Below are 27980 nucleotides of genomic sequence, written 5' to 3'. Positions count from 1 at the left end.
TTTTGAAAATTTGAAGAGTAATATGCTAGCCCTAATCTAGTGAATATTTTGTTTAGTATAGTGATAAATAGGAAAAACTTATCATTTTTCACATTTTTTTACCTTCCTTCACCCAATTCAAAATTGAAAAAACTAAAAATTGGTTTTTAGTTATCTACTTGAAAATTACACATCAAGTTGATATCTTCATTTGTTACTGAGAAATAAAAAAAATTACCCGGTTTTAAAACAAATTCAAAATCCATTTTAAGCCGTTACTCTGAATTAAAAAAAAATTTTAATATTCACATGAAGATTACACACACCAAAAATCAAGTTTATCTTAATTTGTTACAAAGAAATTAGAAAAATAATAAATTTTATTGTTACTCAATTTAAACTCTGAAATTCAAAAACCCTTTCTTAGTGTGCGCTGTAAGAACATCAGTTAATCTTTAATTTCCACACCACTTAATTTTCATCAGTTTATCTTTTGTAGTTTTTGCAGGGCACTGATCATAAGTCAAGAAAAGCTGCTTTATAGATACAGATGTACAGCAGCCATTTGTTATCAATTTTTCTTAATAATGGTATATTTGGTAAAGAACGATTTATCGATTTAACGATTTAAGTGTTTACTACCAAATGACACATGAAAAGGTTAACAAACTAAATTAAACATTACATCATGTACTGGACACTGAAAATTAAATAATAAACTTATAAAAGATTACTGTTCAGCAAAGAATTTTCTACATGTTAAAGATCTTACAGTTACAGTTAAAGATCTTTACACATTTTACAGACTGAATAATAAGGAAAGGAGATGTATAACATATTTTTCATAACAATGATTGCAGCCAAAGAGCATAAGAATGATTATTTCAGAGTATAAGTGAGAGATTATACAGTAAGTGCTGTTACTGATTACCATACTTCATGTGCAAAGAATAGCTTTTGAAATATACTGTGAAAGAGTTCTTGTAAATAGTGTCTTTTTGAAAAATGTTGCATTGTAAATTTATTTAATTATTCTAAATACTTTCATGATAATGTATACCATTAATCACAAATATAAGCAAAGCATATTAATATACTGGAACATTAAATTTTTTTTTAATTGTACCTGAAATTTACAAGAATTTCACTTTACAGTATCACTTACTTGTGAAAGATAAAAAACTCTGTACTTACTTTTTATTGATTTTAATTTATCAATTACAAATATATTGGACATACACTCAGAATAAATGTGCCGGTTGGACAGGAATTAACTCCCTACTGGAAATAGTTTATAACTTTTTTAAATACTTAACAAATTTTCATGAAACAAAAAGCATTTTGTTCCTTACAATGGTAGAATTTATTACATGATATCGCATTTATGTCATTGCAGGTATCAGTGGCAGACCATGGGGCAATGTCTAACCTTATGTGAGCGGACTCAGCTGGCATCCTGGTACAAAGTATGTTGGTCCGTGGTAAAAGTATAGAGATGATGGTAAAGTGTGAAAGGACCTCATGCCTAGGTAGATACAAAGACCATAAGGAACCTGCCTGCCACTTGAAGCTAATGGACACAGGTTCTGTATCAGATGTTAGGAGATATGGTCGCCCCTCAACATCCAGGACGTAGGAAAATGTTTATGTGGTTCAGGAAATGCTCACTTGAAGTCCTCAGAAACCAAAGGACAGGCATCTCACAAAAGTGGTTTAACCCAACACACAATCCAAACTGTTCTAAAGAAAGAGTAAAATTTTTCATCCATGGAAACCACATTACTGCCAGGATATTATCGTCGTAAGACTGTGATCATCAGTTGGAAAATTGGATGATGCTTGCTTGGTATGAGGACTGATCTGATATTTTCAGTAATATCCTGTGGTCAGATGAAGAGCAGTGTTTCATCTTGGAGGTTTGTTAACTGGCCCAATTGTTGTTATTGGGCAACAAAGGATCCGAGGGTGTTGTTGAAAAAAGCCATCATTAACCAAAAGTCACAGTGTTGTGTGGCATGACATCTACAAAAGTTGTGGGTCCATATCTCATCTGGGACACAATGAATGCAGAATGGTACCTTGATATGCTTAAAGATTATGTTCACAGTATTGTATCCACACGGAACAATTACAATGACCTAATCTTTATGCAAGATGGGGCCCCACCTCACTTGGCAAGTCTTGCCTGTGCGTGGCTTGACATCCATGGGACGTCGTGGCCCCCTTGAACAGCCAGCAAGGAGTCCTGACTTAACGCCCTGTAACTTCCTCTGGGGGTGGGCTAAAGAGGAAGTTTATCACACAAAACCAAAAACATGGATTGGAGGAGCTCATTTGTCAAGTTCTTAGAAATGTACTACTGGATTATCTGCAGAAGTCTGTCACAAACATCCCCATCCACTTACAGGAATTGGTGGATAATGGGAGTGGTGCTTGTATTGAATTTTAGCAATGCATAACAATTCTACCATTTAAGAAACAAAATGGTTTTTTGTTTCATGAAAATTAGTTAAGTATTAAAGAAGTTATAAACAATTTTCAATAGGGAGTTAATTCCTGCCCACTCATTAGAGTAGGCAGTACATTAAAATTACTTAACAAAGTCAACTGCGATTGAAAAAAACGGTAAAAATCATGTAACTAACAATTCATTATTATTATATAAGCCTTAGACAAGCGAAGATATTAAAAAATAAATAAATACAGTATCAAAAAAAATTTCACTGTATTACAGTTTCAAAGCAATGATTATTACAGTGAAATTACAGTTAACTAATCACAGTACAACAAATGTAAGAATTCTGTATAAAGTTTAGATACTGATTCAACAAAAGTAAATCGAGCCATGGCGAGACTAGAGGAATTGAAACATACATAAGTAAATTTTTTTTATGAAGTCTATCCACTGCCTTGCCTTCACTGTAAACGTTTATTGGGATTAATTATATTTTTTTGTTCTACTGGTAAATGACAGTAAAACAGAAATTTACTGCTACCTGTTTCTTATTTTTTAAGAAAGAAAATGCCCAGTCTAATATTTATGAATCTTATAATGTAGTTCCTTAAAGAAGCTTGCAAGGTGTTACTTGTTTTATTAGCTAAGATTAACATAAATAACTACACTGCATGGTGTGTTATTTCCATTTTGCTAAAAAATTTCAAACAGTGAAATCTGGCTTGTTTTAAATGTCACTCAGTCTGCTGGACTTGACAAATTCAAATGAAAGGCATTCATGGAAGACCTGTTCACAATGAAATGTTGAAAGAACGTTTTCTAGTTTAAGAATAACTTTCAGCATCTTTTTTATAATAGTGCTCTGTAAACAATAAATTTAAATAAATGATTTTTTAAAGTTATATCGATTATAAATAAAATCGACAGCCCAAGAATTAAACTAAAAAAATGTTTCAATTCTCTCCTAAATGTATATTGCGCATTATTCTTATGTGAAATTATAGAAATTCAGGCACAATAGTAAATTATTTCCTCGTATGGCTTAGTAGTTCCACAAAATCTGAGAATCTTAATAAAAGAATATGAAATGCTTTGACTATTTATATTAGCACTAATTTTGTTATAATTACTTTAATAAATTGATTCCTATAAATTATATACACTACCTGCTGTATAAATTTATCTTAAATAATGGTGAGTACAGTGGGAATCCTTCATTTGCATTCCTTGGTTAATGATTATGTCAATTGAACCTGCTGCCTATCATTAATTCAATTTTTTAAGTAAATTCAAAAAGAAACTTCCAAGTTTTTAAAACTGATTCCAAGGTCTTTTTTGGATTCATCTGACTCGGTTCAATGCTATTTTTCTGTGATAATTTTTTAACCTCTCTGTACCATTTACTACATCCTGGTCGACTTGACAACCAATAACCTAGTTTGCCTCTACCATATTATGCCAAAAATTTTAAATCATTACTGTATATTTCACTTCACTGTGTGTGTCCTTCACCTCTCATTTCGTACTTAACATTAATGTTATCAAAATCCTTCCACATTATCACATTTCAGACTTCTATTATTTTCCTTTTTACTTTTCTTATTTTGCATATTTTGCTACAATAATTTTTTTTTTTAATTTGTCTGCGATTTTAGAACTACGTTTATTAACACTTGCAGATTTTCTTTCTGCATAGAAGCTCTCGCTACCAGCTTGCTTTTTTTTGAAAAAGCCTGCTTGATCAGCTTTTAGTTTATCCATTACTCTGTAATTTTACCATAAAACAGCAAAATCTTGCAACTTCTGTATTTACTTACTTCAAATTGATATTCTAATTCCATGTTACCTTTATTTCTGTCATATTTTATTATCTTTTTTTATCATAATTAATTTTTGAATTTGTTCTCTCTCAAAGCAATGAATCTGTACAATTCATAATCTATTTTAACCATGTTTGGTTTCTGCCAAAAGAATGCAGTTACTGAAAAACTTAAAAAATATTTTTTACGAGTTCCCTTCAATTCCTATACTGTTTCTAAACTAAAGATAAGAAGCAGTAGTTTGGGAATGTATCCTTGTCTCTCAGTTTTTAGAATCAAAACCTGCCTTTCTTCATTTTTTATTCTATTCTTGTACGGATTGTAATCTTCCCAATATGTCATGGCAATTTTACATAAAAATTTTAAACGTTTCATTCTATATTATCAAATGCCTTCTCCAGATTCAGACACCATTGTAGGCAGCTTTATTCTTAAGCCTGCTCTAAATTAACCTGAGAGCCTGAATGACCTCCCTTGTACCAAAGTCATAGTCTTCATTTAATGTATCTTCTTTCAGAATATGTTCTATTCTCGTGTACTAGTGAATATTTCAATACATAAAATGTTTCTCACACTTATTCACCCCTGCTTTCTTCAGCTTGGTAACAATTACTTATCAGAAGTACTTCATCTTCAATCTCAAATGTTGCATATTAAATGTGGAAGGCTCACTCATTCTCTCATTTACTCCTACTTCTCAACAACAAAACTATTGGAACAGAATATCATATTATTTTGTTTTAAATTCGTTAAAAATTTTCACATTCCATAAAATTCAGATGCAAAACAGAATTTCCAATGAAATCCATCAATTTTTCCTTCTGTAATTTAATAGATGATTTTTCTCTTGGGTGCAATGCAATGCATTCTTCTCTCCTTGAAAAACCTTTCTCTTCCTGGTATATTGTGTTTATACAAAACACTTGAGACTGTGATAATCCTTTTATGCAGTTAACAAAAAAACAATAAAGCTAATAATTAATTAAATGTAAATAAATTCAATGATACATGTAAGTGGGGTCATTCCATGTCAATTGGTCCAGTTTTGAAAATCGTCTCCAGTTGACCATCTCCAAGTGTAACATTTTTGGTGGAGGTTCCCCATGGTCTAAAATTCCATTTTAAATTGCAGCTCTTCATCTGCTATGGCTGATGAAGAGCCATAGCAGATGAAGAGTAATCTCTTGTAAAGGGGATACTTATTTATCATTTGTGGATACAATAAACATTGTTATCTTTGACTAACAATCTTGACAGCAATAATAAAGAAAGTCGAATTTTGGTACTGTTTGTTAACTTTTTATGGTATATCCAAATATGTTAGTCACAAGTTTCTTTTGGAATCTGGTTTTGAGATGTATCAGCTGAAATTCAACCAAAAATTTGTCACAACATAAGTCAAAGTTTGAGCTTATATATTTCTTTATCTAATTCTTTAATTGGAATGAGACAGTAATTTGAAAAAGAGAATAATTATGTGTAGGATCCTGCAGTTTCAAAGCAATTGGAATCATGTCAGGAGAAATCCATCACAAAATTTGGTCAACAATTTTTTATCATGATTTTTGGTCCATCTTCGAATGCTTATATCTCAGATTTTGTTATTTTATAATACATGGAAATAACAGCTTTTAAACAACATAATCCAGGCATGTTACTTTTTTAATCTGTATATTATCAAAGGTAGAAAGCTTTTCAAAAATTATTAATCTTTTGCATGTGACAGATTTTTAATCTATAGTTAATTAAAACAGCTGAAGATGTAAAAACATTCTATGCTTCAGAATATTATTAGATTTTTTAAAGAATGTTTTAAAATTTACAATATCTTGAAAAAAATTTGCAGGGGTTCCAGAAAATTTTGGACTACAGTAGAACTTTTTAGGCTGATCTGAAAAAATCCATTTTCTGAAATAATCTGGAAAATTCCAGTTCTTTTAGAATGTTCTTTATATTGAAGAAAGGGTATATAAGCATTAACTTTTTGTGAATTAGCATAGTTGTTAGTGAATAACTTCTATAATCAGTTGTGGCATTTATTGCTATCTCCAACAGTGTTTTGAAATGAGTGAAGTTCTTGGCCTCTGCCATTTTTAAAGCCTGATGGCTATGAATGCCACAAGTCTAATGTTTAATTATGGAAAAGCTTTTTTGTTGCCTGTGAAAGAACTATCAGCAATGAACAAAGAACTTTTACAGCAGTGATCTGGAATTAGCTTTAATGAAGATGCTGACATATGTTCCTATCATAAAGCTGTTTTTCTGATAAAGTTTGAATTCCTACAGAAGGACTGCTGTAATCCATTTGGAAACGAGTCGCACAATCCAGAAAAGGATTGTGGCTTACTGATGTTGATTCTGCTGACTGATTAAAAGCTTTAACAAATTATGAACTCAAGCCAGGTCAAAAGTTATGCCCACGATGTAAGCAAGAATTGGCTCAACGAGAGATTCAGCCAAAGGATGATCAACCAGAATCAGAATCTAGTGATGCTGAAATGCTACAAGCCTCTGGAAGCTTTGAAGCTTAAATATATTAACAAACAGGATTCAAAAGGCTACCTGAAGCCGAAGGTAAGAAGAGCACATGATGCTATTGCTACTACAACAGCTGCTGTTGGATGTTACTGAAGTAATGCAAACGTTAAAGAGTAAGCAGTGTTAAGGATGTAAAGATCTGAATATCCTGATTGAAGAGCTCAAAGCCAAACTTTTGATCTCTACTCGCTCACAACAAGTTCAGATTTTGAGATTGGTACCCATGTAGCTGGAGTATTGAGAAAACAGCTGATGAATTCCAGGTTTCAATGTGAATAGTGAAGCAGGCCAGGAAGCTCAAATCTGTTGTTGGTATTTTGGCAACACCAGAAAAAAAGGAGGAAAAAAATTGAAGAATGATATTAAGACAATGGGTCCTCAAATTTTTTGAGGATTATGAATTTTCCTGAATCTGTCCAGGAAAGAAATATTTTGTTTCATTGATCAATGGTGAAAATGTCCATATGCAGAAATGCCTACTTTTGTGCAATTTAAAAGAGATGTTCATACCTTACTGCACACATTATGCCATGAAATTGGCTTCTAAAAATTTTGTGAATTAGGCCAAAGTGGTGCATTAAAGTTGGTGCTGCTGGCATACATTCAGTTTGTGTTTGTACCATTCATCAAAATGTTACACCCATGACAGCTGCAATATCCATCAAGTATGACTACAAGATATTGATTGAGAAAACTGTCTGAATCTTAGAATATAAGGACTGCATGCTACTTCATTGTGAACAGTATAAATGGCAGGAAAGTGTCCTGGAAAAACTGGATCAGAGTCCTATTTATTAGATGAGCTTAAAAATTATGACTTGGAGGAACTAATAGAATATAAGCAGTGGATTCATACAGAGATGCAACAGGCGACTGGAAAATTTTATTGAAAAGCTTTCCTTAAAGGTTTTCTGCCTGACTACCCCATTTTATTTGAAAACATCAAAGTTCATATTTAAAACAACTGAAGGAAAATTTAAATGATAATCATACCATTATCCTATTGAATTCTGCTGCAACTATTCATTTGTTGTGCAAGATTCTGTACAGGGAAAACAGCCAATCTACACTGCATCCATTCATGGTTTATTACAATAAAAATGAGCTTCAGAATCTTAGAATTTGCGTGATCAGTGATTGTCTGCATTATGATATCATTGCTGTTCATATATTTTTAACTGAACTGATCAAATAATTGAAGACTGTGATTGAAATAAAGCATATACACTACTTCAGTGATGGTTCAGCCTCTCAAACAAGAATTTTATCAATTTTTCCCACCATGAAGACTTTGGGGTAACAGCTGAATGGAATTTCTTTGGTACTAGCCACAAAATTCCTTGAGATGGAATTGGAGGTACTACAAAATGATTACCAGCATCTGCCAGTCTTCAGTGACCTTTTTTCTTTCTTTTTTTTCCTGTTTAGCCTCCAGTAACTACTATTTAGATAATTCTTCAGAGGATGAATGAGGATGATATGTATGAGTGTATAAATGAAGTGTAGTCTTGTACATTCTCAGTTCGACCATTCCTGAGATGTGTGGTTAATTGAAACCCAACCACCAAAGAACACCGGTATCCACGATCTAGTATTCAAATCCATGTAAAAATAACTGGCTTTACTAGGACTTGAACGCTGGAACTTTCGACTTCCAAATCAGCTGATTTGGGAAGACACGTTAATCACTAGACCAACCTGGTGGGTTAGTCTTCAGTGACCTATAGAAAACCAGATATTGACACCAAGAGACTTATTTGAATTTTGTAAAGAAAATGTACCAGGAATCAGGTTATTTTTTATTCCAAGAGAAGAAGTTGAGAGAATCTGATCTGACCTGGAATGCCAGTTTAGTAGTAGTCACACTTTTAAAGTGGAATTAAAAGTATTGCTAAAATGTTTTTGACTACTTTAGATATTTTTATTTTATTTTGAAGCTACTGTGCTCTATAATATTGTAACATTTTATTGCACTCTGTTATTACTACGACTATATTTAATTTTCCTTACGATTTTAGTATTTTTGTGCATATGTAATAAATATTTAAAAAACTTGTACTTGCCGTAACAGATATAATTAGTTGAAACTGTTTCTGCATTCAATAGGAGGCAAGGTACAGCTAATACAGTTAACTACTTTGTATTAACAGACAGCAAAATGGATGATATTACTTAATAAAAAATTACTTTCTGTGTCTAACTATTACACAACTAACATTATGTAAGAAGGTATACCTCAGATATAAGCATTCAAAGGTAGGTCAAAAATTGAGCTAAAAAGTATTGACCAAATTTGATGCATATCTCCTGATATAAGCCTCCAGTTGCTTTGAAACTTTAGGAAATAAGGAATTATTATTTAAGCTCAAACTTTGACTTAAAAAATGTCGCAACAACCTTTTAGCTGAATTTCAGCTGCTATATCTCAAAACCAGACACAAAAAGAAATTTGTGAATAATATATTTGAATTCAACATAAAATGTTAACTGAAAGTATTAAAACTCAAACCTCTAGCTTTATAATAATAAAGCTAACACTTACAGCCTTCAAAATTATAAGTTAAAGTTAGAATTTTTTGCATAGTCTTATCTAATAGCATATCTTAAATAAAATAATTATTTAAAGATAATGATTATTTATTTTTTTATTGAGGGTATTTCAGGAAGGTGTAAGGGATGCCAGCATTGTCAGGCATCCTAACCCTGAAGTCTGAAAAAGAATAAGATTTGTATCGAATCTGTCACTTATCTCCTGTTAATATGTTTAGTGGTAGAAAGTAACTGGTAGTTCTTAACTGATCACTGAATAAATCTGTTTGTTGTACACATAAGCATATCAAATAGTGGTCATTTATTAATGGCAGAAGCATCTAAATGAACATGATTCCACAGATAACTACTGTATTTTTGCAGATCTGATTTTAAAATTAATTATGTTACAGATCATTCAGTGATATACATCTACATGTAATTACAACTTCATTAAAAGATGTCAAAGAAACATAACTGACATAAAGTACTAAATAAAAAGCATTCAAAACATAGCACTACAAACCACCAAATTAAAGGAATAATAAAAATAAATAAAGAATTAAAAGTATAAAAATTTGCGCTACGATAATAAAATCATAAATGTTTTCTTCTTGCTGGCATAAGGCAGTATTTTCGGCTAATATTAACTAGATATTTGGGTCCAGATCCAAATAAATTTTTAGTAGATAGGCAGAATTCACTTAAAATTTTTCTTTTGTAAGACCTAAGTAAATTTCTTATAGATCTACGAACTGAACGCCTTACTTCATTAGAAAGCCAAAATTCATGCACGGTGTAACCTAAAAACAGAATTTTGTAAAATTACATTCAGCAACTACAGTTAAATGTACAGAGCATGTAACTTACAAAACTTAAATTTTTACAGTTTAACAATAAAATCGAAGTGCGTGTTACAGTACCTCGTGGACAGTACGTAACAGTAACTATTGGATCTTAAGCATACTAAGTTGTTATAGAGTGTAATTACATGGATCATAACTTATACATCCATTGAATGCACTGTAACTATCCAACATTAAATGCGGGCAACCAGTTGCAATTTGTTCTACCCAGGAGATGTATTGTTAATTATATTCCCATTAATGATGTAATACTACTGTCACTCAGACTGTAAAATTTTTTGGCTTCTTGTTAGTTCTTCTCTTTTAAAACTTAATTTCATTAATGAAATGTCCAAATCTGGACATTCTTATATTAATGGTTTTATGTCTAAATTTGAACATTTTAGATCAATAGTTTTATGGCTGTCAATCACTTTTCAAGTAATTGTTATTTCTGAATTAATCATATTTAAAAAACAAACTATCGTGTTCATTTAGATAGTAGGCTAAATACGAAAATAAGAGTAGTAATTAATTATTAGTACAATGGAGACAAACTGATTTCAAATGAAAATTATTTTAAGATAAATGCAATGTTATCTGCTACATTGGGAAATAACAACAGAGTCTTCTCCTTGTCTCCTACAACATCCATGAAAATAACCATCACAATTAATGTAAAGTTTTTGTAATCTAGATCTTTTGGGAATATTTAATTGTATTCAATATTCATATATATAATTTGAATCCTTGTAACAAAAGCACATCATTAGACACGACCTTTATTTCCTATTTAAACTGTTAACAGTTATAAATTTATTAGTTTACATTATAGTATAGGTATTATCATCATTTACTCTTCCCAACAAAGATAAAAAAAAAATGATGTTATCTATATTTATTATTATCTTTTAGTAATAAAAAAATATATATATATATTTACTTGACAAGTAAAAGAATCATTTCAGTTAACTATTGAGAGATTTACAAAATTTTCCTGTCAGTATATGTGATTCACACTTTGGCTGTTTTTTCTTAATGAAATGATTTTTTCTCATCCTACTCAAACATAAGCAACAAAATTTAGTACCGAAGAGCTGCAAATCCATTTACAATACAATGGCTTTAAATGGGAAGTTATACTCAATTAATACTTGTCATACTGAATTTTTTCAAAAGGATTTTAATATTTTCATAATATCCTTCAGGTAAGTTGAATAAGCTGATGGCAAAGAATGGAATTTTTTTCCCCATTTTGCAAAAGGAAAGCCTTCAAACTAGTTTTTAAAGAACTGATGGAACAATCTCCAATCTTTGGTTTTAGGTGCATGACGAAGTAATGCATCACAGTTTAAATATTGTTGCAATCTACCTAATTATTTTCTTAAGAATCTACCTTAACACGTTTGGTGCCAATGACGCATAAGCAGCAGCTTCTTATTGTTCATTCCCCAGACTGCATGCGCCACGTGTGTGTTAACTGCAGGCATTACATTCTACGTTGTTGCAGCAGTCGGACCTTCATTCACGTTCTTTATATTCTAGTGGTAATGCTAATACATTAACAATGTAAATTTGTGCTTGGCCTCAGTTTTTTTTTTTTTTAATTACTTATGGCAGATGATGAAATACTGGGACCTTCACAACCAAAGAGCCAACGACTAAATGTGAAAAACGTACTGTCTGAGTTTGAATTAAAAAAGTTTTAGAAAACGATAGTAGTGATCAAGATTTTGATGTGATAGTGATTCGTACTACGGGTGGGGGGATGATACTGACTACAATTGTGAAACTGGAAAATGACAAAGAAAATGTGACAACACACTTATTACAGAACAAAATTCTGATGATGGTGGTTTTGAAAACTTAGTTGATGAACAAAACGATGACGAACAGACTCTGTTGCTAATAACCAAACACCTACAGATTTACCTTCTAATATTCTGTGGGCATTGGTACAGCCAAATGTGAAAAATATCCCATTTACTTTCATTAGAACGGTTGGTTAATTATACCTTTTATTTTTTCTATGTAATTTGTTTGCAATTGTAAAAATTTGTAAAATCTTGAATGTAATGAATAAATAATAAAAGTAATTATATGTATCTATAGTTTAATGTATCTTTGATTTCTTTTGCGTGGTTTATTTTTGTATAATAATTATACTAAAAATAAAAGTGATTGTTTTATGGTCATAACAACAAAGAAAAACGTAAATAAGCTTTGACTAATCATAATAATAATAATAAGCAGAAATATGGTAATAATAAAGAATAAGTTGTATTACCAACCAAGAACTATTAAACGACTGATGCCACATGTTCAACCACCAGTGCCAGTACACTTCTCAATCACCAGCCCACATACGCATTATATGCGTTATTTTGTTTTAAGCCAAGCGAATAAATATATTTTTTTCATAAACATACTTACTACACATAAATAAATTAAATGACAAAAAATCAGTTTGGAATTTTTAATGATTTCAAAATATTCGGCACTAAAAGTGTTAACCATTATCTTGATATGCTTCCAGGCATTTACAACACATTTTAGTTATAACGCACTTTATATTCTGAAGGAGATTACAGCCCTTTAGCCTATAACCAAAAAGCTCAGGCTGTTTTCTGGACGATATGTAAACAATCTTTATTTGTTATAATGTATCAGTAATTTAAATGGAAAAGTGAGTCGTTATGCATGAAATGATGACCACAGCCCTGTTGCAGATGATAGCAAACATATTTGGAGTAAGTACTTTTGTAATACACATTGCATAATTTGATAACTAAAACAAGACATATATTTATAAGTTAAAAATTCTTACTTTTGATCTTATAAATATGTCTTTTACTAGTTATCAAATCAGTATATTACAAAAGTAATTATGTTTGCGATCATCTGTAACAGGGCTGTGATCATCATTTCATACATAAACATTCACTTTTTCATTTATTAAACTACCGATACATTATAATAATTAAATTTACTTTTTTTTTTGTAAAAATAAAAACTGTATGAAGAACTTAGTATATATTTTAATTTTTTATTCTCCTATTTTGTTTAGGTCTACATACAACATTGAAATATTACAAGAATATGGATTTTTTGTGTAAAGTATTCTGCAATCGTTTTTTATCTTAATAAGTTTTTTATGACTATAAAAAATAATTAAAAGTGTGAATTATACAATAATTTTCACTTATAGCTCTATCAAGAAAAATGTGCTATAATGCAAATAAATTACCAAAAAATGCTTCTGCTTCTTTACCGGTCAAAATATATGTAAATATTGTTTTACTCAAATCTTCAACAATAAACTTAAATTTTAATTCTGCAGTCATTAACTTTTGGAAACCTAAAAAAAAATATTATTAAAGTATAAATCAAGTGACTTATTTTAACCTAAGTTTCAAAACACCAAAAATTACATTTTTCATACGTCCATGCAAAAGCTATGACCTTAATCCTTAACATGTTAGTTATACAGGTAACTGTGACCTCCCTATGTGCATGGGATTTTTTTAAAATAAGAGTACAGAAACAAGCATGTTAGTTGAATTTATTTTACCATCTACTTAAGATATGCATATAATATTTCAAACTTAAACAGTAAACATTCTAGAATACTGATTAATAAATGTTTTAGCATGAAAAAGTAGGTATACAGTTACTTAAAAGGTTTTGTTAGTGTGATAGCTCTCAAAACTTGGATCTATGCACAGAAAACTTAAACCCCAAGTTATTACTACCAGTGACTTTTGATGCATCCCCAGAAAATAAATGAGTCATTCTATTAAACATTTCATCTTGTAGGTCTGCTGCATAACCAGAACCATTTTGCATTACACTACCAAATTCATCCTCATCATCAATTTCATCAATGTAACAATATCTAAATGTTCAACATCAGAGAAATCAGAGTCTGATGCTAAGTCATTTAATAACCTTGCTACTTCATTATCAATCACATAAGCACTATTTTCTGCCATGTTTGAACTTTCTACACAAAGTATCCCTAAAACACAAACTGAATTTGCAAATACAAATAGAAAAACGTATTTGTTACTGTAAAGAAAGAAAACCTCTATTATAAACGCAATTGTTTTTATAACCACATTTGGAAAAAGAAAACATTACATAAAAAAAAATTACTAAAAGAACAAAATAAATTACATTAAGGAAAAAACATACTGTAAACACAATGTCTTTATAACAAAAATTGCGAAAACACAAGTGTAAACTGAACAACATTGAACGATGCGTCGCAAATCAGAATGACGGTAACATGGTGGAAGAAACAGCCTACAGCAAAGGAATGTTCAAAACAGCTGTTTCTCTTGGCATGTTACAGAAATTAGGCTTATGAGTAACATTTTATAGCCTAATGATGATACTATTTTCCCTTATATTACTAAATAAACTGATTCTAAGTCATTTTATACAACAGCGGCTGATAGCAATACACAAAGTTACTATTACAGCAAAATGCCATGGGACTGAATTTTCACTGCTGTAATAGTATGGCAAAATGCGTCTAAAGGCTAAATGGTGAATAGTATAATAATAATGGTAAAAAATACAAACACTGCTTCTAGGAGATTTTTCTTCAAGTTATATTTCCTAAACATTTCATCGTTTCTAGTTAAACAATCAAACAATCAGCCAATTGATAGTACCCTTTCCACCAATTTAACTTTTTTAATATTGTTTTATTAAATTATATGAAAATGTAATTATAATGAAAGGTTGTACAAGTATACAATAATAGATAGCAAAAATGTAAAATTATGTGTTTCCTTGATAATAAAAGATAGGAAATAATAATTATATAAAATTACAGTTATTAAAAACTTTAAAATAGATGAATTTAGTCAATGAATTTTGTCATTTCACTTCATTTTCAGTTGGTGAGACAGTATTCTACTAGTACATGCCTGATATTAGAATTTTCAGTATGACTTTAATTGAATGATAAAGCTTATGAGCTTATGGAATGCTGGAGGAATGAACTTCAACAATGTAACATGTTTTTTTTTCTGTGTTAGCCTAATATGTTTGTATAACCTCTGCTCAGGTATACTTGAAATGTAATGTGGTTTACCAATCTGGTGGGACTTCTTGATATTAAAGTATTCATTTTTACAGAAATTATCATAATACAAGGGTAAATCAAATGTAAATGGGATTCTTGTTCCTGAGCATAGGCACGTGCTTCTAATATGTTTGGGTGGGGTCATCAGGAGTGGGGAGAGCCAGCCATTCCCAACCAATTCGTCAGTAAATGACAGTGATGGAACAGGTGCACCCCTCCACTGGCAACGCATAATCATAAAATTTCTTGCTCGTGAAGGAGTTCCAGTGACGGAAATTTTCTGGAGATTGACTGGACCAAACATTGTCAAGGACTCGTGTGTTTGCCTGGAATAAAGAGTTCAAGGAAGGATGAGAACAAGTGGAAAATCAGGAACATGATCGCTATCTGAGGACTAGCATTATAGACGAAAACATTCGCACAGTTCAAGACATTCTTGAAGACAATTGATGGGTGAGAGTATCTGAAATTACAGAACAGGTCAGAATAAGTTATGGGAGCTGTCAAGTGATAATCATAAATGACCTACAATTCCATGAAGTGTGTGCCAGATGGGTCCCTCCCCTTTGACTGCAGATCAGAAGTTGAGATATTTGGAGATCTGTCAGAGGCTTACAGCAAGATATGTGAAAGAAGGTGATGCATTTTTAAGTTGGATCATCACCTGCGATGAAATGGGTCTACCACTATACTCCCCAGTCGAAACATGCCCATATGGAGTGGTGGAGGAAAGAGGAGGCAATTCCAGTGAAAGCCACCACTCGATTGTCAGCTGGCAAGGTTCTTTTAACCGTTTTTTCAACCAGCAAGGTATTTTGCTTATTGATTTTTTGCATGAGCAACGCACATCCCAACCTTGTAGTGGAAGACACCTGCCTTATGATGCTTCTGGTCGCCACACCACCCCCTCGTTCCTAGCACTGATGGGCTTTAATGGGGGAGTCGTCTTTCACCCTCTAACTTTTTACATCTCATAGTAATAAACCAGGCCTCGTTGGGATGCCACCAATGTAAATGGCTTGGTAGACATTTACATCAATGATTTTCAAACTCAGCTTTTGCCTTCACTGTAGGCCTCATCCGGACATCTTGAATGTCCTACATCGTTACCTTCTGAACTAGCTAACCGCGTTCGAGGAAGCACGAACCCCAGGCCTAGTTCTACCTTTAATTTGAGCAAATTTCTAGTAAATGTCTTGAAATACAAGGCAATTTAACAAAAACATACCATCAGAAACTTTGTTCGCATGAGAAGCGCACAATCAATGCTACTTACTATTGCAAGCTGTTGAACGAGGTGAGGGCTACATATTAACGCAAAAGAAGATACCAACCGATTCGAGAGGCCATCCTACTCCACAACAACTTCAGGCCCCATACTGCAGCTCTAACAATCTCAAAACTAGAAGAAATGTACTGGACTCAACTAGATCATCCTCCTTACAGCTCGGCGATTTTTATTTATTTGGACCACTTAAAAAAGCTCTAGGAGGGCAACGATTTGAAGATGACGAGAGCGTGGAGGGATTCGCGCACAATTGGCTCCTGATGCAACTAGCTTCATTTTATGATGCTGCAATAAAAAACCTACCTTCTAACTGGGAAAAGTGTATTTCTAAAGCAGGAAACTATGCAGAAAAATAAACTGGATTTGCCTTTTATTTTTCAACAAATAAATCTTTTTTTAAATTTTTTAAAAATCAGACAGCCTTAAAAGTTATACCTGTTTGTGTAAATGGGATTTGTAAAGAATGATAAATTATATATACTCGTATACTTATAAAAATAATCTATACACCTAAAAATAAAAAGTGTCAGAGAATCAGCAAATGCTGACTGAATATGATCTGAAGTCTCATACAGCACAATAATCAGGGGAGTAGAATGTATATTACACACAAAATGATGCATGTACTGAAGTGCTTTTCATAAGGTTACTCAAAACTAAAAACTGCTGATTGCCGAAAACATCCTTCAGGTAGCAACAGGTAGTAATTGCTCGATGCAAGGTTTGGGCTACACAGTAGGTTTACTTCCATCCAAAAGATCTGATTAACTTTAGAGTTTGAGTAGTAGAATGTCGTGCATTGTCATGCAATTTTTTTAATTCCAGATAAGAGTAAACCACATCACTTATTCTGTATAGCACGCCAAAGCTTCGTCAAGGTCTTGCAATATGCAGGCGAGTTTATTGTTGTCTCTTTGGCCATAAAATCAGGAAACTACATCTATCCAAAAACATAGCTGCCATAATCTTGCATGTAGATATTGTCTGTTTGGCTTTCATTTTTACTGGAGATGTCGAGTGTGTCACCATTCCATTGACTGCCGTTTTGATACTGGAGTGATTCTTTTTCTGTTTAGTCTCCGGAACCATCTTTAAGGTATTACTTCAGAGGATGATGTGTATGAATATAAATGAAGTGTACAGTCTCAGGTTTACCATTCCTGAGATGTATGGATAACTGAAACCCAACTACCGAAGAACACCAGTATCCATGATTTAGTATTCAAATCCGTATAACAGTAACTCCCAATCTTAGAACTCTTGACTTCGAAATCAGCTAATTTGTGATGATGAGCTCACAACTAGACCAACCTGGTGGGTTATGCTGGAGTGATATAAAAAAACCCATGTTTCGTCCCCTGTGACAATGTGGTCCCAAAGTTCATTTACTTCCTCGCTGTATTGAGTCAAAAATGTTAAAGCATTAGCCATTCTTCTTTTTTGGTGTTCTTCAGAGCTTGAAATGCAATATTACAGAAATGATTTTGTATAGCACTGACCTTGAAACTTGTGGGAATATCAGGGACAAAGTAGAAATTGTGAATCATGAATTTCTGTGTCTTCACAAATCATATTCATAAATTTTTGTGTCAACTTCATGCATCAAACTGTTTGTAATTACAGTTGGTCCAATTGAGGTTCATCACAAACATTTCCTGCCTGTCCTTGAGAACAGTCTTATCCATTTACCACTTTGCTGTCGCTCAGTAAATTAGGCCCATAAACCTCACATATGTGGTTGATGAATGTTCATTGCCAACACATTCCTTGTGGTCAAAAATCGAATCACAGACTATATTTCACAATCAGTGGGCTGCTCAATTATTTGAAACATTTCAACTTCACAATATATACCATACACACACTACAACTGCAGTGGTGTCTGAATTTGTGCAAAGCATGATGGGAGCAAGTGCTTTGCGACAGCCACCCAGAATTTACATAGCTATAGCCAATTGGACCTTACTTAAAAATAGCCCTCATACATCAATAAAATCAAGTAAGAATAAAGCTAAAGAGTTATGGAATGTGTTGCTGATTTGTTAAATACTTCTCTAGGGGAAAATGCCAACAACAAAGAATTTATGAGGATTTTAATGAAGACTGGACAAATAAAGGACAGTTACTTTATTTTGTCAATGTCCCATCTAAAATATTGTTAGTACTTATACATAGTATTTTAAATAATACATAAAATATCTGGATGGATATGCCCAAAACATAATTAACAGAAAAGAGAGCACAGTATGAAAAAAAGAAAACATGAGAATAAAGTAAAAAAACGGCACAATTGAAACATAACATGTGCACAACTACTTGTTCAGTTCAAAATAATGAATATTTCTAACAGTCACAGCACTAAGTGTTCTAGTGCTACTGGAATATTGAAATAAATTATTAATTGTTTATAACACACACACACACACACACACACACACACACACACACACACACACACACACACACACACACACACACACACACACACACACACACACACACACACACACACACACACACACACACACACACACACACACACACACACACACACACACACACACACCTAAATAATGTTTGAACAAAGAAAAATGAAATGTTTTACTAAACACAGATGCATACAGTAAACAAAATATCAAATCTGATCATAGAGAATATATGAATAGTAATTAAAAACTAATTTAACAGAAACTAAATTAAAACATATTCACCTTTATGGGATTTATTACAACACTGAGATGTCAAATATTCTGAATCAAATGTACTCATCACATCATAGTATGAATATTGTTCCAAACACTGTTTACAGTGAAAATGTACCACATCTTCCTTCTTACCATCTATATTTAATAATAAAATATGAGTGAAAGATATACTGTTATCTTAACATACAAAAATAATTTAATATTAATTAAATATAGTTTAAATATAATAGTAAAACTATACAACTTACATTTTATTAATTAGAGTAGCACTTTGGCAATAAGCCAACACCTGAATAGTTGTAATCATTAGTTATTCTATGTCACAGTAGCAAATTGGCTTATTACAACATTATGGCAGAATCCAGTAGAAGAATGAGGTACTACTTCTGTATCTTTTATAGTATCATTTACATATTCCCAATCAAAAATAGAATAAACATAATTCTTTCTGAGTAATGGACAAAGCTTAAGTAAAATAAAGTGTTTATCACATACTGGTCAGCGATTGTAAAATTTAGTAAGTTTGATTCTGATCCAAAAATTCTACTCAAAATGTTTACATCCACAACAAGTACAAATTTTGTTATTGTTTACTTTACATCAAACTATATGCTTATCACGGTAATCAGTTTTACTAGTTGAATAAACCACACTCACTAGTTAATGTGGTTTCTGCAACTCTTAGGATTAATTGAACCTTAAAACTTTAAATAATTAATTTAATGAAAAAAGAAGTTTACAGAAACCCTACAAAAAAAAAAGATTAAATAAAACTTCATTACATTCTACTTACTTTGAAGAGAAGGTATAATATCACATAAAAATCCATAACTTCTTACGCATCCAGACTGTAATGCTCGATACATTAGATCCATTGTTAAACAACTCTTTCCTTAAAAAAAAATGCACTATAATTTATTAAATTTATTTTTATTATTTATTTACTACTTGGATAATACAATAACAGTAAAATCATACAATCAAATAGTTGTTTGAAGTGGATGTCGCTTAATTGAATGCAGCACTCGGCATAACATATCCATGCTTCTAAAGCATGCATTACAGTTAGGACTATTCATAATGACTGCTGTAGCTTTTTGATGAAATTTTTACATTCTTCTTGAATGAACCTGCAGAATAGACCTGTGGAGTTAGACGTCATCAACCCCAAAGAAAATAGTCTAATGATGTGATAAGGGGGCCATTTTACCAAATCGTTTTGGTCAAGCTGTAGGTTACCATATGTATTATTTAAATAATTTCTAGCCTTCCAAAAGAAATAGAATAGTGAAATAGTGCACTATCATGCATAAACCACATGACCATCAATTATATCACATCATCTACCTGCAATTACATTATCTTCCAAGAATTCAATTGTATTTATTTGCAAAAAATATAAGTACAGTACTCCTGAAAATCTTTGGTAATAAAAAATGACTGATGGGATTATCACAAGACTGCACCACGCATTAAACAAATAAATATGTTGGAAATGTGTTATGGCACTCTCATCTAGGATTTACTTTGCCTAATTATAGGCGTTTTGAAAATTCCATTATTTATGAAATATGATTCATCAACCACCAGAATATTTCTAAGGGAATTGGGAATTAATCATCAACAGAATTTTTTCTTTTTAATATGATCTACTGGTAATATGGCTAGTACTATCATTATCTAGATGAACGAAATAGTTCCTCATGTAATGTTCACCCCATGGTTGATTATGAAACATTTAAACATGACAACCTTCTAGTGCTTGTAGTTAACTGTTTATCATTACGTATTTTTCCTTCAGTACTTGCACTTCTTACACTGCTGTTGACCATCAGTTTTGTTTTCAGCATAACTTTTTTTCTAAGTTGTGTCTCTACAGCTTCAAACATTTAAGAATTTGTATTCTTTGATCTGGATATTTGTTGACATATTCTCAAACTGTGACCATAGCATTATTATTTACTGTATCATTAACATCAAATTGTTAACTCACCAAATTTAATGCAAAGTGTTTCTCAATATAACAAGAAAGTAGAATAATATACTACAATACTAATATTACACTATGTTATAGTAGCTACCTGGAATACAATAAAGCTGTTCATATACTTTATACAACAATTACATCTTTTTTCAGCTGTAACTGCTAACCCATAATAAAAATTTTCTCAAATAATTTAATTTTTTAGCGTTTTAACGTTAATTTTTTAACGTTAACGTAGTAACATCATTATATACATGTAACGTTATGTTAACATAGTAATGATGTAACATTCACTACAGTTTTCTTCAATATTATCATTTAACGTTACGTTAGGTGATGAGAAACTCGTATTAGCGATGTTAACCATTGCTTTTTCTGAAGGTAACGATGCTGTGATGTTGCTAACATTGTCGCAACTTATTTTTTGATGATGATGAACATACGGTAGTGTTGTAAAAAATGGGTAACGCTTCCACGGTTGATGAATTACAACATATTAACGAAATGTTAACCGGCGATGGTGCAGAAAAACCCACTCTACATCGTATCGGTTTCATCGTTGTACACGTTTCATGGAAAAGTCGCCCATTAATAGTGTTACAATTATACCAACTGCAATACATCCAATGTTAACAACCATTTCGTAAACTGTTGATATGTTGTCAATGATTGCTTTTTATCTTCTCTACTTCCTCCTAAAAGCGAATCGGTCTGGCCAGAACAGTCGATAACTATTAATGGTACACTGGTCTTGAAATTTGTTAAACTGTAAGCCGGACACTCGTCCTCCGGTTTGTTGTAAAAACCAAATCGAAAGCTGGCGAACATTTCATACATCACATTCACATCACCCTGTAGATTGTCGTACGGATAGTATTGCGAATTCAAATACAGACGAACGTTTACCAATTCGCACATATCGAAGTGTCAGTGACTTTGTAGCTTTATTTTTTCTGTCCGTCAATATCACGTATCTCGGTTTCTCCATTTGTGCACATGTCTTTACCGTCCATGAATGTATGTTTGTTTGTGGTAGAGCCGGATATTCGTGGATTTGCCATATACGAAAAGCTATCGCTAACGGTCTATCTTGTTCTACTACTTTCAACAATTGCAATCGCATCGTATCGGCAACATGAACATCCAGGATTTTCAACGCTACCTTAGTCACTTTCAATTTGGAATCGGGTGCCTCTTTGGAATATACTAGTGCGTTCACGTCGTTGGAAGATCTAAGAAAAACCAATTCTTGTTTGACGTTCAATATTGTGTTTGTAGTCTTCGTCAAACCCAACAGCACACGCAGCGGTACGTAGAAGCAAAATCTTTCCGTGTTTCGATCCAAATCGAATTTATTCGACACATCGAACTTCCACCCAAAATATTTTTTTCGCTTTTACGCAACGATAGGGTATTCTTTATCGTTGTCGTTATTCCTAACTTTTGTACACGACACATCTCCGTTTCGTTTATCTCGTATCATATCTCAGCGAAGAGAAATGGTATCGCGTTGTTGGTTGAACACGATTCTGTTGCCATTTTATCACCTGCCTTAGTAGTTAGCTGCCTTCGATCATCAAAAAGCTTTTATGCGGTAACGTGTACACATCCTGTTGGTGTATCGGTATCCGAATTTCATCGTTGTTGTTGTTGTTGTAAGTCGACGAAGCATACGGTAGATGAGTGTGATATTCATACTGGGTGATCATGTTGTCGAAAGAAACTTACACCGACGTCCAACATATTCGACCGTATTGCTGCCATTATGGTTCACCGCAATTGTAAAACCAAGTTTCTGAAAAAACACGTTACGCGATGTTAAGGCTTTGGTGTTTGCACGTCGACTGACCTGTTTGCGTGTCGTTTCGCTACTACTACTACTACTACTACTACTACCGTCGTTATTGTATATTACCCCCATCGGTCAATTTTCCTTTTATTTTGGTTTTCTTTGTAAATGCAAGCTCAGCGGTACGGTTTTACCGCGGAAATTTATAAGTTTTCCGTCTTGATTGGTAAACTTTATAGCGATGTGATCTAAGCTCTTTGTATTTACCGGTAGATATATTATATTCTTCGGCGATTCGTTATTAATACCGGCTTAGATGACTCGTGCCATATAATCGCTGCTAGATTAGTTTTTTCAAACCCCAACAGCGGTGCCAAACTATCTCTAGATGACAGATCGATCACAGCACTGAATTTAAGTTCGAATTTTAACGTATTGTTATTTGGTCGCATAAGTAAATCTATTTGGTGATTGTCTTTGAGTTCATCGCTCAACCGTTTAGCGATACATTCACTTCGTACGATCCGGTCGGTAGTGTCAGCATAATCGTTTTTGAGGTTTCTTTGAAACAACAATAATTGTGTTGTTGATTCCCTCTTCGACATTCGGAATCGAGTTGTATGTGGTTAGGTTTATCAACGCCAATTCCCAATCGCCATCAAACAAATCCAATGGCGGAAAGATAGTAGCGTGTAATAACGAAGTATTTCCACTTATGCAGAACATGCTGATGATGTTTACTTGTAGGTTGACGAATCACGGCTGAGAAATTCAAGACATAAAAGCCCGCAGATAACCGTGTTTAATAATTGAAATTTATAATCGAATCGAATGGAAAATAACGCATCAATTCATTAGGTGAACGCAAATTACCGAACCTATAAAACAAATCCACCATCCGTCCACGTTTCTATAACATACCCAGTGTGTTCCATGACCGGTACTGCCATCAAGATTAACTATCGCAGACTCGTTAGTCTTCGTTTTTTTGGGTAATGCGTCCAACATGAAGACTCCTCGAAAATCGGCTATATTTCGTTTTCTCGCGTACCACATAAGTTCTATATTCGATAGCGGACGCACTGCTATTCCCTTTATTGGAGACGACGACAACGATGACGACTTTTTTTACCACCCATCCCCGATCCGCTCAAAGGGTAGGGCTTAAGGTATAATCCCTGCCCTACAGTACCGGCTTTTCTTTTCATCATCATTTCAACAAGAAGTTTTATATTATTTCTTTTTAACTGTCTTCTTCTTATTCTTCCACCGCCGAACTTTGCTTTTAACTTCATCGCATTTGTAACCGCCAATAAAGTAGCCTTTTCTGCGATAGTCGAATGCTTAACTTTAACTCTTTCCCAAGCGCTATCGGCTAATTTACGATCTGCAGCCGCTCGGTTTTGGCTGTTACGTAGCATATGCGATATCGTGTTCTTTACAAGCTGCGACCACCAGCTTGTGTATACCGGGATCGTTTCTCTTTAATCGTTTTTCTAAATTCATTCCCGGCCGCAGTGCTTATATCCAGGAATATGTAACTCTACCGGCAATAAATCGATTTCTTTGTTTACAATTTTACCCAACACCTTTTTGACGCCTTTAATGCTTTATCAAGAATATAAGATCCAAACACCCCTACAGCTCCTGCTGTTAGACTTGTTAACAGTCCACCGCCTCGTTTAAGACTGGCTATTCGTTTAGATCTTCTCATCTTACCCTTTCAAACAGGAGAACGTTTTGACCTTCTCACTCTTGCCATGTTGGACAGACAATGAAACTGTTTACAATCTTCCACTAACTTACATTGGATCCGTGATCGGTGGTCGTACTTTTCCCCCTAATCTTTCTCCTTCTTCTTCGTCGTAATTCTGTCATTGTTTAATAATTCCATTAGAACTTTTTGATCAGTGTTTGTTACTTTTGACGTCAACGTTTATTAGAGTTCTGTAAAATTTAAATAATGCTCATCGACATATCCCTTAGTCGCGAGATCGGTCGATTTTATAGGTGTTTTGGTTTTAATAATACTACTCATTAATTTTCGTTGATGCAATTCCAAATAATCTACGTAGGACTTTGTAGCGAGATCGAAGCTATTCTTAGGTATATCAGCGTTAGTAATAACGCAACCTCTAGCGTTAATTATCTTCTTTTCAACGAAAAGGTTTGTCCGTAAATAATTGACAGTAACGACGTCTGTTTTTGTAATTGGTTCACCGATATCGCATAATCGCTCCTGTGAAAAGAGTGCGTGTGTGTCCATCGGTGAAACTGACGGTAAGTATTTATTATTCAAATCGCTTTGCTTTACGTACATTTTGTTAACGTAACGAAATGTTGTACCATCGTCATCATCTACAGGCGTTCAAACATTGCACAAACGACGTTTTTTGATATCGAAATTCCCGTCGGCGGTTTTGTCGAACGTTTTAACAATTCGAGTTAGTAGTTGGGTGGTGACGCGTGCACCTCCAACTCGAGAACGTTCGAACTTGTCGGTACTCATCTTCAGACTGTTTAAAATAAAACGTTTCCTCTACTACCCCCCTCCTACAAGCATCCGCCTTCTTGCAGTTCTTCTATGATCGAAAATATTTCGTTATTATGACAATATGTCCAGCGCGCATTGAAGCCAATAGACGCAGTCTATCGCAAAGTTCGTTCAGATCGTCCCAGTGCACGTAATCTGGTCTAACCGTTTTCTTCACAGTCATAAGCAGACCTGTTCCTGTTATTGAACTTTCGATGTCGTTTTGACTCGCTTATCGCTTCCAAGGAAACAGTTCTTTAATAATAGTACTGTAATTGTTAGATTTACTGGAGATTATACGAACGGTACTTGCACTCTTATGCGCATCTGTATATTCCAAGATTTTCTTATAATGGTGTAATATTTTGCAGTATAATCGTGGGGTTCATCAAACAATATCAGCCGATACAAGTCGTCAGTTCCATTATAACTTTTTTTGTCGATAACAATTATATTTCCTTTGAACACAACCTCCTTTTTTCCAATCATCCACCGATCGTTAACGTTCTTCACTCCGTACACGTTGTCGATTCTCTTAGTTTGATCGGTTACGGCTAGATTCAAGTAATGATCTGCACAAAAACCCGGCGATTTCGATGACCGCGAGTCTACAGATTTGACAATCTCTTTTTTGGAGTACTAAACAGTCTTCTCATAACCGTTGGTGAAGATACGCTACCCTCTTCCTTTATATCCATCTCCTCCTCCTTTGGTTCTTTTTTAATTGCATAGTATTTTTGTTAAACGTCTTCTTAAAATCGAGAAGCGGTCCGACAATAGATTTAAAACGCTTTTCCATAACTTCCTCAGATTATGTTATTCCTTGCGTAATATCGCGATGTTTTCATTAATTCGAATCTCATATTCTATCGATTTCCATTAGCAACTTCGCAGACGACGACAACGAATCGACCTCATTCTTGTTCGACATCATGGTTGCGAATGATCGGAAAACGGCCAATCACATTACCATCCTAGTTTGACCGATCTATAGAACACTGCAGCATGTTGTTTGGTTCTGTGTAAAAAAACGTATAACATTGAATAACTGAAACATTCATTCTCACCGAACGTTGATTGGTATTGCACAATTCACGGTAATATTCCGTCACACCATGATCAAAATAGACGGTAGAGTCTTGCCATCGTACATATTTATCAACTGATCTCTTTTACAAACACATCGAAGCCTACTCGATACCGTCCTGCGTTGATGTCGCTCTACATATCAACAACCAAAAATCCGTGTAGTTTTTCCAGGCTACACCGCACCACTTTTAAACCGATCGAATTTCATATTTGTATTTACGTGATCTTGATGGATGTGACGTAAATTGAGATCGTCCTGTTTGAATAAGAGAAGGTTGGCGTTGTCGCGTACGAGGTGCTTGCCGGCGTTGGAATATGTCTGTATGAGGTAAAAGCTATCGATGTTGTTGTGACGTCCCATCGCAAAGTACTTGAGAATATTATTTTGCTTTTCGCAGGATACATCATCGAAAATCATTATCGAATTCAGTTCCGCTTCGTCGGGCGCCATCACATGATTGTTTTCAGAGTCGGCAAAATAACCGATCTCTGGTATACCAGTCATCACTTGTTCTAGAAATTTATATTTCAGTTAATACAGCGATTTAGAAAACACGTAAATATTTCTGAAACTTAAGCCGTCGGGTGAAAACAAGTTGACTAGAACCTTTTTTTCCGCAATTAGACGGTCCACAGATAATAGATGTAATTATATTCGGAAGAAGAGGACCATGACGTCGGTCTTTTCCCTCACCACACTCGGCTCCTGTATATTCGTCAAAATTTTGCAGCGTAATATTACGACCTGTTGACATTCCAACCTCATGTTTGCGACTGACCAGTTCACTGCATTAAATCCGCCTTATTTATTCAACTGTTGTTTTCCGTCGAACACTTGCCACTTTACAAATAATTTATCACCTTTTCTTCGTAAGAGTTTCTCAACTATTTAGTTGAGAAATCATAACGTGTATTTACAGGTTATGTTTAGTGAGCTCTTCACCGTAAAATTTACCACTCACCACCTCACCCTTAATATCAATCAGCGTATAGGTTCAGGGACGAGTTTCGGTGTGTATTTTATGAACGGTAAATATTTCATTTGTCCAATTCGGCAAGTATCCTTTGGCGAAGGTTTTTTTTAATTTGCTTATTAGTACTCGATCGCCAATTTTAAATTTTGGTAATGTAGGCTTTCGATACAGTACCGTGTTGAGTCGTCTTAAAACAACGGATTCGTTTCTCTTATTTACATCGTTAGGTTTCATACCGATAGCGCGATGGCGGTTATCGTTATATTTAACGATCAATTTCGGAAGTAAATCCAACCACTTGTACGTAACCTGTTCGGTAAAATTTCTCCACATCATTGTTTTCAGAGTTCAGTTAAA

The 27980-nt window shown here is 33.5% G+C and overlaps 1 protein-coding gene across 2 annotated transcripts in view; it reads right to left on the bottom strand.

Annotated features, from left to right (window-relative positions):
* Window positions 1-1169: 1169 nt before the first annotated feature.
* The window catches only part of LOC142331585 (uncharacterized), a 55497-nt gene continuing 28686 nt past the window's right edge, over window positions 1170-27980 (bottom strand). Inside the window, exons 5-8 of one of the 2 annotated variants that reach the window (XM_075377593.1) lie at window positions 20048-20146; window positions 19261-19389; window positions 13414-13524; window positions 1170-10124 (exon numbers count right to left, since the gene is read on the bottom strand). In XM_075377593.1, the coding sequence (XP_075233708.1) occupies window positions 9919-10124; window positions 13414-13524; window positions 19261-19389; window positions 20048-20146 (545 nt within the window). In that variant the 3' untranslated portion in view covers window positions 1170-9918. The remainder of the gene's footprint in view (window positions 10125-13413; window positions 13525-19260; window positions 19390-20047; window positions 20147-27980) is intronic. The other variant, XM_075377596.1, reaches the window with a different exon arrangement.

Source organism: Lycorma delicatula, chromosome 1, assembly GCF_047948215.1.
Source record: "Lycorma delicatula isolate Av1 chromosome 1, ASM4794821v1, whole genome shotgun sequence".
In the NCBI taxonomy this organism is placed as follows: Eukaryota; Metazoa; Arthropoda; class Insecta; order Hemiptera; family Fulgoridae; genus Lycorma; species Lycorma delicatula.
The sequence above is the reverse complement of the archived record's forward strand: the minus strand, read 5'-3'. Positions and strand labels throughout refer to the sequence as shown.